The 13116-nt window shown below is 35.6% G+C and overlaps 1 protein-coding gene across 6 annotated transcripts in view; it reads left to right on the forward strand.

Moving 5' to 3' along the window:
• The window catches only part of LOC123674151 (protein bric-a-brac 1-like), a 366849-nt gene that overhangs the window by 347644 nt on the left and 6089 nt on the right, over positions 1 to 13116 (forward strand). For all 6 annotated transcript variants that reach the window (XM_045609040.1, XM_045609037.1, XM_045609036.1 and 3 more), the window contains one exon: positions 6580 to 6637. In XM_045609040.1, the coding sequence (XP_045464996.1) occupies positions 6580 to 6637 (58 nt within the window). The remainder of the gene's footprint in view (positions 1 to 6579; positions 6638 to 13116) is intronic.

Raw genomic sequence — 13116 nt, forward strand, 5'->3', positions numbered from 1 at the left:
ATGGGTATCGCGTGAGCTCACAATCGATCAAAATCAACAACGTGTTAATGATTCTGGGCAGTGTTTGAAGCTGTTTAAGTGCAATAAACCTGAATTTTTGCGTCGATATGTGACAATAGATGAAACATGGCTCCATCATTTCACACCGGATTCCAATCGACAGTCATCTGAGTGGACTGCACACGATGAACCGAATCCAAAGCGAGAAAAAACACAACAGTCAGCTGGCAAGGTAATGGCATCAGTATTCTGGAATGCGCAAGGTATAATATTCATTGATTACCATTGAAAGGACAGACCATCAACAGCGATCATTATATAGCGTTATTTTTTGGATCGTTTAAAGGATGAAATCGTTAAAAAACGGCCCCATTTGGAGAAAGAAAGGTGCCGTTTCATCAAGACAATGCGTCGTGCCACGAATCAATACAAACAATGGTAAAATTGCATGAATTGGGCATAGAATTGCTTCTGCATCCACTTTATTAGCCAGATCTGGCCCCCAGCGACTTTTTCCTGTTTCCAGACCTCAAAAGAATGCTCGCTGGAAAGAAATTTAGCGCCTTTGAAGAAGTAATCGCCGAAACTGAGGCCTACGTTGAAGCGAAAGACAAATCGTAATACGAAAATGGTCGAATGGACGAATGGACAAATCGTAATACGAAAATGATCGAAAAAATGGAAGGTCACTGATAATAGCTGTATCACGTTCCTTATGCATCTACGTTGAATAATTAAATCGAATTTTGCCAAAAAATTGTGTTTTACTATGGTAGACCGGGGACTTTTCAATTGGCCTGTTAGGTGTGGTTGAAGCAACAACAACAAAGTAGGATAACCAACAAAAAGATCATCAAAACAAAGCAATATGACGGATTTTGATGGCACATGACTCAGTTGAGCCTCCAAAAAAATCGACAGCGTCTCCAAGATCATTAGAACAAATGAAAGCCGTAAAAGGTCGATTCTCCAAGAAAACTGACAACATTGAACCCGCGCGTCGACGACTGTTCACCTGGTGCGGCTACCGACCATCATTGACCGTTATCACATAATAGTCCCATCCGTGTAATTTCCAAATGCTCGACTATACTTCCATTCTCCCAGGCCTTCCATTCATAACCGCTAACGACTTTTATGACTTAATTTATCCCGTCTGAGACACGCCCATTTTGCCGTGGTGGACCCAGCAGGAAAGTAAGAACCTCGCGTGCGTTACGCACTATTAAAATTCAATGTAAACACCTCGCGGTAATTTGTAGAGGCCCTTGTGTTAATGCGTTAGAAACACATGTTTCGAGTTGTAGATTTCGGAGAATTTTCGACGATAAGATCGACCCGCCTGGTTTCTTCGACAGGCGACGAAAACTTGGGGGCTATAACTCTTGGCCTTCTTTGTTTTGGGGTCCAAGTCCATAATATACTGGGTGTTCCTGAATTGAAGGTATAAACGAAAATTATAGATTCCTCATATCATTTTGAGGAAAAAAAGTCCTAAAAACCTTGGTCCTCAAACGCCTTTTTCCGAGATACAGGGTGTTTCTTGTAGTTCTACTTTTTTCTTAGTGATGATTATACCAGTTTATCGAATCTTTATTAATCTTCGCTACAGGTTGAGTTAATAAGTTTCTATTCTCAAAACAGTCAAAACACCTTCCCTTCACAAGATTAAACTTCAACTTGGCATATATGTATATTCCAATCATTGATTTCATCAAGTGATATGCTAATTTCAAATGCAAATCTACAGGATGCTATTGTTTCTGGACCAGTGGTAGTGTCCGCTAGTTTCCTCCAGAACTTTTTTCGTTGGACCACTGGTTAATCAGAAAAATGTTGAAAGAAACTTTGGTCCAGTACTACACTTTTTGGTTTCTTGTAGTTTGGTCGTATATACTATTGATTTCCAGAAAAACATTTCCGACAATTCTCTAGAAATCATCAGGCAAATTCAAATTATTATGAAGATCCAGTTAGAAAGCTGTCATAAATAAATCAGTTATACATTGGCGTACAAATTTGCTTCCGCTGTTTCTTTCCGAAATTCGAGGCTTTATTGTGAAAAACTGGTTATACATTTATGATTCAAAGTATTGTCCATAGGTGGCCACTAATTTCACCCAGCTTTCGACCAGCGTACGAATTCCGAGTTGAAAAAACTGGTCGTCTTTTGAAGCGATCCAATTTTTCACTTCTTCATAAGACCGGAAGTGCTGGTTAGCCAGGCCGTCTGCCATTGATCGAAACAAGTGATAGTCCGAGTGAGCTACGTCTGGAGAATACGGCGGGTGGGGTAGGACTTCCCATTTCAACGTTGCCTAGCATTGCCATACTGTAAAATTTCTTCATCATGTCTCTCGTTGTATTGTGGCCATTTGTCTGTCAATGCTCGGCTCATTAATTGCGTTTAATAACGATCGCCTGTGATTGTTTAGGTCGGTTTTAACAACTCATAATACACTACGCCGAGCTGGTTCCCCCAAATACTGAGCATGACCTGCAACATTGAATATTCGGTTTGGCTGTCGACGTGGAAGCATAGCCGGAATATCCCCATGATTTTCTGCACTTGGGATTATCGTAATGTACATATTTTTCGTCTTCAGTCACAATGCGATGCAGAAATCCTTTCCGTCTTCACCTTGCAAGCAGCTGTTCACTAGTAACCAAACGCCGTTCAACATCTCTTGGCTTCAACTCGTACCGCACCCAATTTTCTCGCTTCTGAATCATTTCCATGACTTTCAAGCGTTTCGAACTGGCTTGTTGCGTCACTTCCAATGATCCTGCCAATTCTTGTTGCGTTTAACACGAGTCTTGATCAAGTAATGCCTCCAATTATGCATCTTCGAAAACCCTCTCTCTCCCAACACCATGTTGGTCTTCGGCGTCAATTTCACCGTTCTTGAAGCGTTGAAACCACTGTCAGCATGTTCTTTGACTAATAGCCGCCTCACTATAAGTATTTGAGAGCATTCGATGAGCATCAGCCGCATATTTCTTCATATTAGAGCAGAAAATTGAAACCTTCCGCAAATGACGAGAATTTGGCTCGTAAGCTGATATGGTTAATTGAGAATAACTTCTTGATGCAGGCACAAATCAACTAATATTTCGATGGCGGTTTACAAATACCTAAGCTTATTGTATGACTTCTACGATCTACGTCTACGATGGCTACACCCATCTATTGCAAAATGGCGGAAGCAAATTTGTACACCTAATATTACCTGAATTAGTCAAAGGTAGCCATGGCAAGGAAAGCGTTCGTTAGCTAGCTTTATCAAAATTTCCTTCCAATTGTCTCGAATTGCTCTTGAAATTTTTAATATCAATTTCCATCGATTTTCTCCAAGTACAACAATAAGGCTTTCTTTCCATAATGAAATATTCCATGAATCAGAAGCTACATTCGATAAGGTAAACTGCTAGTATTTTCCATGAATAATGAAAATTCCAGATTTATTGTGGGTCTAACATGCGACAATAATAAATTGATGGAATCAATAATCAATTCGGTTTCTATATTATTACAAAGAGTAATGTTTCCCTTCCCTATTTAAGCTTATGGAACAAAGCTCGACGCGATTTGATGAAAGCAGACTGGGATGAGCTTTATACAAAATTGAACATGCACAATTTATTTCGATTGTTTCGACGCGGGTTGTACGTGAAACGTGCAATACCTGCTGAATGAGATTATAATAGTGATGAAAAGGTGGTTAATTCATTTTTGACTAACTGAGTGCACAGTTAAAAATTTTGAATAAAGCAATTTGATGCTTTAAAACTTTGCGTAAATCGGCTTGTTTGAATATTTGGAATCCGATATATTTCCTAATTGTCGAATTTATAATAAGCAGAATATTTATTATTTTCTGTATCTACCTGCTGAAATCCAAGGTTCTACAACTGGTATGAAAAGTAGCGTATTCTTTATAGCTCACTCAATTTTAAAACTATGTATTGCTCATACTGTGGGGAATATTATTTCTCACGGCACTTTGCTCACACCTCGCTTGGTAGACCAATGAAATTGGGCTTTTTAGTCGTTTCTATGGAAACGCAATAACTCGTTTTAGTCGTTTCTATGGAAACGCAATAAATTAGTAGTACATGCTGTCAACGAAGGCCATTTTGATTTGAATCAAGTCCATTACTTGAATCATTGAAATTTGTGCTGTTGTAGGAAAAGTATAGTTTGCAACATGTGGAGAAAGTCCTATTCTTGCTCGTGTGTTTGCGGCACTCGCCTTTCAGGCTCGTGCCACAAACTTCCACACTCGCGAGAAAAGTTGGACTTTCCCCACTTGTTGCACAATATACTATTTCTTACAACTGCTATAAAAAGTAGCGTATTCTTCATAGCTTACTCAATTTCAAAATTATGTATTGCTCATACTGTGGGAAATATTATTTCTCACGGCACTTTGCTCACACCTCGCTTGGTAGACCAATGAAATTGGGCTTTTGAGTCGTTTCTATGGAAACGCAATAAACTAGCACATACTGTCAACGAAGGCCATTTTGATTTGAATCAAGTCCATTACTTGAATTATTGAAATTTGTGCAGTGGTAGGAAAAGTATAGTGTGCAACATGTGGAGAAAGTCCTTTTCTCGCTCGTGTGTTTGCGGCACTCGCCTTTCAGGCTCGTGCAACAAACTTCCACACTTCCACACAATCAAAATATGGGTATTATTCTAGTTCAAATTTCTCTACGCGTAGTTACTTAGTATATATAGTCTTACAACTGAATAGAGACGCGTTCAGTCTGGTTTGCCAATGTTCCCAAGAATAAATCAGCCTAATTATAATGGTCGTTATTGGTTCTTTCCTCTGCTCGAAACACTGTAGCTGTCTCATTAAAAAATGACAAATGTTAACGTCACTCATAACCATAGCCATCAAACATTTATTCAAAGTATATTTCTAGCTTTTCGATTTATATTATTCGATATTAACGCTCCCAGGTGAGCTAATGCCGTTTATTATGCATTTATGCTGTCGCCTGTAATTACAGTTTATTATCGTAATTACCGACAGAGAACTCATTCGGTGTCAAAGTCACGTGATATGTTTGTTTGATGTCGAGGAAAGACCCCTTCGCTGGCAGACGAGGTGTGTTCCTTGTACTTCGCCGAAGAGCCCGATTATTACCTTCGCTGAGACGACCGCCTCTAAAAAGATGATTACCGACAATCGTCATAGATAATAGAACTGAAAGTGTTTCAATAACAGGCCAATTGAAAAGTCCCCGGTCTACCATAGTAAAACACATTTTTTTGGCAAAATTCGATTTTATTATTCAACATAGTTGCCTTCGAGGGCGATACAGCGATTATAGCGATCTTCCAACTTTTCGATACCTTTTTTGTAGTACGATTTGTCTTTCGTTTCAAAATAGGCCTCAGTTTCGGCGATTACTTCTTTATTGGCGCTAAATTTCTTTCCAGCGAGCATTCTTTTTAGGTCTGAGAACAGGAAAAAGTCGCTTGGGCAAGATCTGGTGAATACGGTGGATGCAGAAGCAATTCGAAGCCATTGTTTTCATTGGTTTGTGACACGGTGCATTGTCTTGATGAAACAGCACCTTTTTTTCTTCAAACGGGGCCGTTTTAACGATTTCATCGTTTAAACCATCCAATAACGCTATATAATAATCGCTGTTGATGGTCTGGCCCTTTTGGAGGTAATCAATGAATATTATACCTTGCGCATCCCAGAATACTGATGCCGTAACCTTGCCAGCCGACTGTTGTGTTATTTCCTCGCTTTGGAATCATCGTGTGCAGTCCACTCAGCTGACTGTCTATTGGACTTCGGAGTGGAATGATGGAGCCATATTTCATCCATTGTCACACATCGACGCAAAAATAAAGATTTATTGCACTTAAACAGCCTCAAACACTTCTCAGAATCATCAACACGTTGTTGCTTTTGATCGATTGACAGCTCGTGCGGCAACCATTTTGCACACAGCTTCCTTATGTACAAATATTTGTGAAACATATGATGTAGGTACACCTTCAGATGATATCTTCACAATGTCTGCTATCTCAATCAATTTCACTTTACGGTCATTCAAAATTATTTTGTGAACTTTTTCCGTCGGTGACAGCCGCCTCTTTTGTGCGTCCACTGCGTTGGTAGAGTCTTTATAATTCAAAAGAGGATTTTGCGTTTGATGTTCAATGTAGCTCTTCTTGTAGACCTATATTCTCAATACATAGCATTTTAACACTGGAATATATTTTCATCTTCAGATTCCTTTTTTATGTAAAAGAGAATCATAGTAATATTATAAAACTGTCAAGCTTTCATTCCCACAACACGAGAAATAAAGAAAGATTGTATGTATGTAAACACAGAACTTCCAAGTTCAAAATATCACCTAGATATCAGGGTATAAAAATATTCAATCATTTCTCTCGTAATATTAAGTCACTGAATATCAGGTATGTTTAAGAAAGTTGTTAAGGCTTCACTTTTTTTGTTAATTCAGAAAATGTTTGAATAATTTTTCATTTTTTATTTGATTCCTTTACAGCTATTTTAATCATTTATTTTTTTGTTTCAGGCTAAGCTTTTGGAATCTTCTCATGCTTGGCTCGGAGCTTCCACTTCTTCGATAGCCGGTAAGTGCCAATGTTGAAGAAGATTAATTTGTAGTTTTTTGAAGAGTTCTCCGATTGGTTCAACCATGAATTTTCATATTGAATTTACCTGTTTGATGCTCGATATAAATTGATAAACTGAATTGCATAATTTTCACTCGATATTGTTCAAAATGAAAACTGTACTGATGCATGTTAGTGATCACTTGCGAGCCTGTTTTTATTCGTATTAATGAAATCCTTCCACAAAATTTCTCTAGAACTTTCAATCTGTTATAATAGAATACAATTACTCAATTGACCTCTGAAGTTATGATATATGCTACGAAAAAATAGAATTATGTGATACTTTCAACACAATATAATTTAACATTTCTATAGAACAAATTTTTTGAAGGAACGTAAAAGCATATTAGAATATCAAATAAATACTTGGGAGGTTCGATTTATCCTTTTTCGATATATACCAATAATTTTTTATTGGCACTAAATCATGGAGGAAAAACCAAATTCCAAAAAAAAAATATCACCTGTGAATTGTTTAAAACTGAACATGGCATATTCTGTTGCGTTCTTCGGATGAAACTGAAAGTAAGCAAATATTTTTGTATTAATTTCATTTTACCTTGATTCGAGAGAAACTCATGTGATTCATTTTGAAATAGTTGCGAGCACATTTTTAAGTCCATAAATAAATGAATACTCTCAAATTTCATTCTCTTATGTACTTCAATTGAAAATTTGTGGTTCTCGCCAAAACAATTCGCTTTTTGATGTTCTATGTTTGTTCATGATTGTTTTTTCAATAACACTGAATGCTTTTATTTATGTTATTTTATATATTCTTTAGAAATGATAAGGTTTGTTTAGAAATCGTGATAGCTTTTTTTGATTTTTCTGAGAAGTTTTTTTTTGGTTTCGTTGGATTTAAATTGAAATAGAAATTGTTTTCGACATCCCCTTCATCAACATATTCAGATATTGAAGGACATAATATTAGTCATCAATTGAAAGAATTTTTCAACCAACCTCAAAACGTCGACAGACCAAGAATCTGTTGACTGTGTATTTGATGTCATGATATTCTCTACGTTCAAATTGTCGCGCATAAATAGTGTCGAATAACAAATGTTCCAGCTCTAAATCATAAAGAGAACAGTTTATATGCGGTTTGTACTCTATACGAGTGCATGGAATGAGTATTTAAACAAGGTAACCTCAGTTTTATTTATAATATATGAAGCCGCAAAACGATACAACATTTCTACATTAATATGAAATGTTTCACCGATAAATTATTAACCCACGTGAATAAACTCCAACGGATAAATAAGTTATACGCTGTTGATTCCCAAATCGCTGTTACAAGCTAACAGAATATTGAGATAACTGATATATACCTATGAATCTTTAACGATTCCATTACTGTTTCGCATGACAAAGGGCATTTCATTCTGTTGGACATGGAACCGTACATTGAGGAATCAACCACTAATGTCGTTACATGTAATTTCAATCTATGTATCCTAACGGTCATGCTCGATATCCATACAGAGCAATTCACGAACTTGCATCTTCATGTCACTCATCAGTTGTTCTCGTCAACTTTATATTGCTTACTCTGACTTGAGTTTAGTCTGGGCAAAAGTATGAGAAAAGGGGGACTTTCTTCCACTTCTTTTTACATCATGGACGAAATTATAAGAAAAGTGGGCGAACTGAGAGTATACCGAATGGGTGATATGGAAATCAAGTACAGTAGTACAGAGATGTGACCCTGATCGCAGAACCTACAGAGGCTCTTACAATTAATCTTCTATCTAGCAACCAGAACACTCAAGCTGGCTATTGACGATAAAATCATCGAACAAGTGATCAAGTTTAAATATTTAGGATGGTAATCTATTGTAGAGAAGTAGATTGACCTTGGTATTAAGGTGAGATTTCGGCAAAGGCTGTTGAAGCATGGTTGTTGAAGTACGAAAAGCAATATCCTGGATAACATACATTTTTGTGATTTCTTCGTAGCCATAACACCAGAATGTAAATAATAACCTCTCCAACGAAGGCACAAAATCAATACAGATCTCTTGTATCTTTACTAGTGAAAAACTGATTGACCTACGATGCCAGAATATCAAGAAATTACAAAACAGTCTACTCAATCATATTTTATATGCAAGATATCCACAATCTGAGTTCTTGAAAAGAATACTCAAAAGGTACACAGATGGTTCCAGAACCACGACGGGGACTGGCGTGGTACCAAATGCTCAATATCGCTAGGCTGCTGTCTAAGTGTCTTTCAGGCAGATATACTTGCAATAGAAAGAAGTATAGAAATTAACTTAGCAAAAAAATATCAGAAACGCTATATAGCGATACATTCTAATATTCAGGCTGTAATCAAAGCAATGAGCTCACATCGATTCTATTGGAGTTCCGAAGAAAACACAATGAATTAGGCAAGAATAACAAGGTCTTCTTAATCTGGGTTCCCGGCCACTCGGGAATTAGAGGGAATGAAGAGGCCAATACACTTGCTAGAAAAGGTCCAAAAACTTCCTTCATCGGCCCGAAACCTTTCTGTGGCGTAGACAATTGTACCTACAAGAAAGAGTTTCAGGAGAAGGAAAAAAAACCGAAAGAGAAATACTCTGGCGGAATTTTCTTGGTTTGGATCACTCCTAAAAGTTTCTTCTAAACTTTGACTCTACGAGATCCAAAAAGTATCTGGATCTTTGTAATCCTCATAGGATTCCTCACAGGGCATTAACGCTTTAGGAAACACCTCATGAGAATAGGTCTATCAGAAAATGGCGAGTACAGATTCTGTGGGGAGGAGGAAAAAACTGCGGATCACCTGGTGACGAAAAGCCTCGCCATCGCTACCCAACGCAAAATCTGCTTTGGACACGAAACTTGTAGATGTGAGGAATTAGCCTCATTGAAGCCATCCCAGATATTGGAGTTCATTAGAACTCTGGAACTGGAAGGCGAGTTGTAAATCATGTTATGGAGATAATAGCTCTGATGCACAATAGAGCATTAGGTCCTCTTTAATTAAATTTAATCTAATCTGAATCGTAGCCATAACACCAGAATGTAAATAATAACCTATCCAATGACGGCACAAAATCAATACAGATCTCATGTGAAACACTGATTGACCTACAATGCCAGAATATCAAGAAATGACAAAACAGAATCAAAGTCTACTCAATCATATCTCATATGCAAGCTTTATATGTATCCAGATATGACGAAGGTTGACCTTCTTGGATTCAAAGAATACTTCAACATGTATAAATGCTTTGAATCGATTAGTTCCTTACTTGATGAGAAGAGCTTCCAAAGAGGTGACAACAAGTATGTAGATCCAAACTCTAGCTCTTTATGTTTGGACCTTTTTATAACGCTTGAAACATCTGTTATAAAATATCTGGAAGAAGGAAATATTTACAGGGTTGAAACATTTCGGAAAGTTCTTTTTGACCAATTTCGACCTAACCTAACGACACAATAACAATTATTACAAAATAACTTTTTGGTTTAGTTTTCTCAATATTCTGTTAGTTTCCGCGGAATACCCAGTTATGTTCATTATTATTATTATTTTCTTGATCATCCTATTTTGTTTCGTTTTTCATAACCCATTTATTTCTGTCCCAATTAGATTATCCCACATTATTAAAGCTTAAAACACCGACGTGGACCCAAGAACAACTGAAAGAGGCTATCGAGGCTGTGGTAACGCAAAAAATGCGTTTCACACAAGCTTCAACACGTTACGGAATACCTAAAGGCACACTTTACGACAACATCCTTGGCAAATCGAAAAGAATGGCAGTTTTGGAAGAAGCGGGTCTAACATCCGAAGAGGAAAACGCTGTTTTGGAGTTTTGCTGCGACGTCTCTGTCTCACCGTACAACAGAAGAACTAAAAAATCTTTGAAGGCCGTTTTAGGATACGTCGAAAAATTGAAGAGGTTACGTGAGCCCGAATTCTTGTTCACCGGACTGTCAGGATTTAGATGGTGGTGGGCGTTTTGTAAAAAACATAGTATAGTGTCTTTACACTATGAGAATAATATATCTAGAAACTCTCTATAGTTATTTCTCATGAATAATTTTTCAACTCATAGTATAGGAATGATATCCCATATCCTTAAGGCTGGATATTGTTCGAATTGGCTGTTTATTACGCTTAAGAATACATTCCTAATTTCGGAAATTCATTATTTCTCGAGAAATAATTTTTTGAAATTTTATGATTATTTCCTCATTTGTTCTAATATGTTATGTAGCAATCTGCCATTATTTAATATTCTAAATGTTTGGTTAAGTTTAGACTCGAGCTGTAGGAAATGTTTTCTTTGATTAGTAAATAAGATTTCGTTCCAATAAAAATTACTCATTTTATATATATTAATGATTAGGGAAAAAGTAATTTCAGCTTGTTGAATTTGATATTACCTTTATGGAGCTGTTTGAAATTTTGATATTTGAATTGATATTCCATCAATTTCGAGCAATATTGTTTTATACATTCCAATTATAATTTTTTTCTGTGGTTTTTATTGGGTGCTCATGAATTATTCCAAATGTTGGTGATATCAATCAGAACTTCATCATGCAAATGTTTATTTTATGTATTGTAAATAAATTTTATAAAAATTTCAGATGTAAATTTGAAGACTTTTGCAAATTTATTCATGAGACTCCTGCGAGAAATAATTCAGAATAATTGAAAACTTGAATTGAATGATATTAATGAATTGAGATTTTACTGGTTGTGGTTCAATTTTCAAGCTTTTCTGTTTCGATTCAATATATCCCCGTGAAAAAATTGTTTTGAGTGCCTTTGCAAATTGTGGACTAATAAATTACGATGAATTTCGCAAAAAATCCTACTGAATACTCTGAATAATTTATTTATTCAAATCAGGGCATGAATCAGCTTTCTCTGCTTCCGTGAAAATATTCAATCGAACAAATGAACACAATAAACAGTTCTATAACTTAATTTTCGCGTGAAAAATAATGAATACGTCCATATTGAAACACCGATAGACCTCACCAATGGTCGCTTTTTTGTTTGAACAATCAATTGGTCGGTTGAAGCCTCAGTAATTACTGATCCATTTATTAAATAACGGAAATTAAAATTGCGTAAAATAATAAAACACTTGATGATTTGGCGTTCGGCGTTCGTTTGCAAAACGCTTTCATATCGTAAAACGATGAATCAGTCAATTGGTCGCATGTGATATTCCGTTAAATATAAAAGCCAATGAATTTTCCACCACATCCCTATGCTCATTCATTGAATCATTATCAATATGTTCGATATTCATCAAATCCTTGTAATTCGCTCATCGAATACATCATTTGCAAATTTATTTTCTGATCGTCGCTATTATGACCAATATCGCAATAATTGACAGTACGATAACCACGGAATAAACACTGTTATTCGTGTAAAATCTTGTTAAAAATGAGACATGAATTAGAATATTATTATTGGAAAAAATCAATACTCTATTTCACCATAAGTATTATTATAGTTGGTGGAAAAAAGTATATTTCTTTAAGTGTTAATTTGACCCTGTATAATTCCTGAATCTTAAACACAATTGTGTATCATAGTTGCCATACTTTATTCCATTCAGTTTAATGAATTCGTTATTTCCAAATGTCTGTTTCAAATATTTGATTGTATGTAGCATTTGTTTTTATTGATTCTTTTTCTTTGAATCTTTTCAGAAATTTTTGATTCAGTTTCAATTGTATATAGTGATTTCTCTTTTATTAGTTCTAAGATATTGCCGTTTTGAGATGATGAATGGGCAGAAACTATGTAAGCTAATTTTGGTTGTATATACTCAAATAATTTTCATTTTCAAGTATCTCTATAATTTGTTCGGGTGTCAGAAAATTATTCATAGTGAAAATTAGTTCACAAATTGAAATTATTTCTCGACCATTCGAACACCATATTGATTGTTCGTGTTCTTTCTGTTGATTACGTAAAATCAATTCATAAAATAATGGAATTTTATTTTCATACCTTTCAGTTTTCTGGCAACTGAATGATACTGATATAATTAAAAAGCAATTATTATGTCCATTTATTGTATAATTAAATCAATTTTCAAATTAATTTGAGTTGATTATGTTCTGGAAAATATATAATGATTTTTGTAATTATAAATAGCAATAACAGAAGCAATTAATTTTTATACCCTTTCGATTTGTGATAAAATGAAGCCTAATGAAAACTTCGTTGTAGTTATTGATAAAAATGCTGATATGTAACTTTTAAGAGATTTCAATAAATAATTGTTCAGATATTTTCCAGTGATTGCAAATTATTTTCCTTCAAAGTTTTCTAGAAGAACCAAAGCTTCAATTTTATTATAATAGGTCCAGTTATTCAGACTCAATTATGAATCAATATGTGGTGTGATCTGCTCTGAACTTTACATATCTTATGTTCA

The sequence above is a fragment of the Harmonia axyridis genome, chromosome 2 (assembly GCF_914767665.1).
Source record: "Harmonia axyridis chromosome 2, icHarAxyr1.1, whole genome shotgun sequence".
NCBI lineage: Eukaryota > Metazoa > Arthropoda > Insecta > Coleoptera > Coccinellidae > Harmonia > Harmonia axyridis.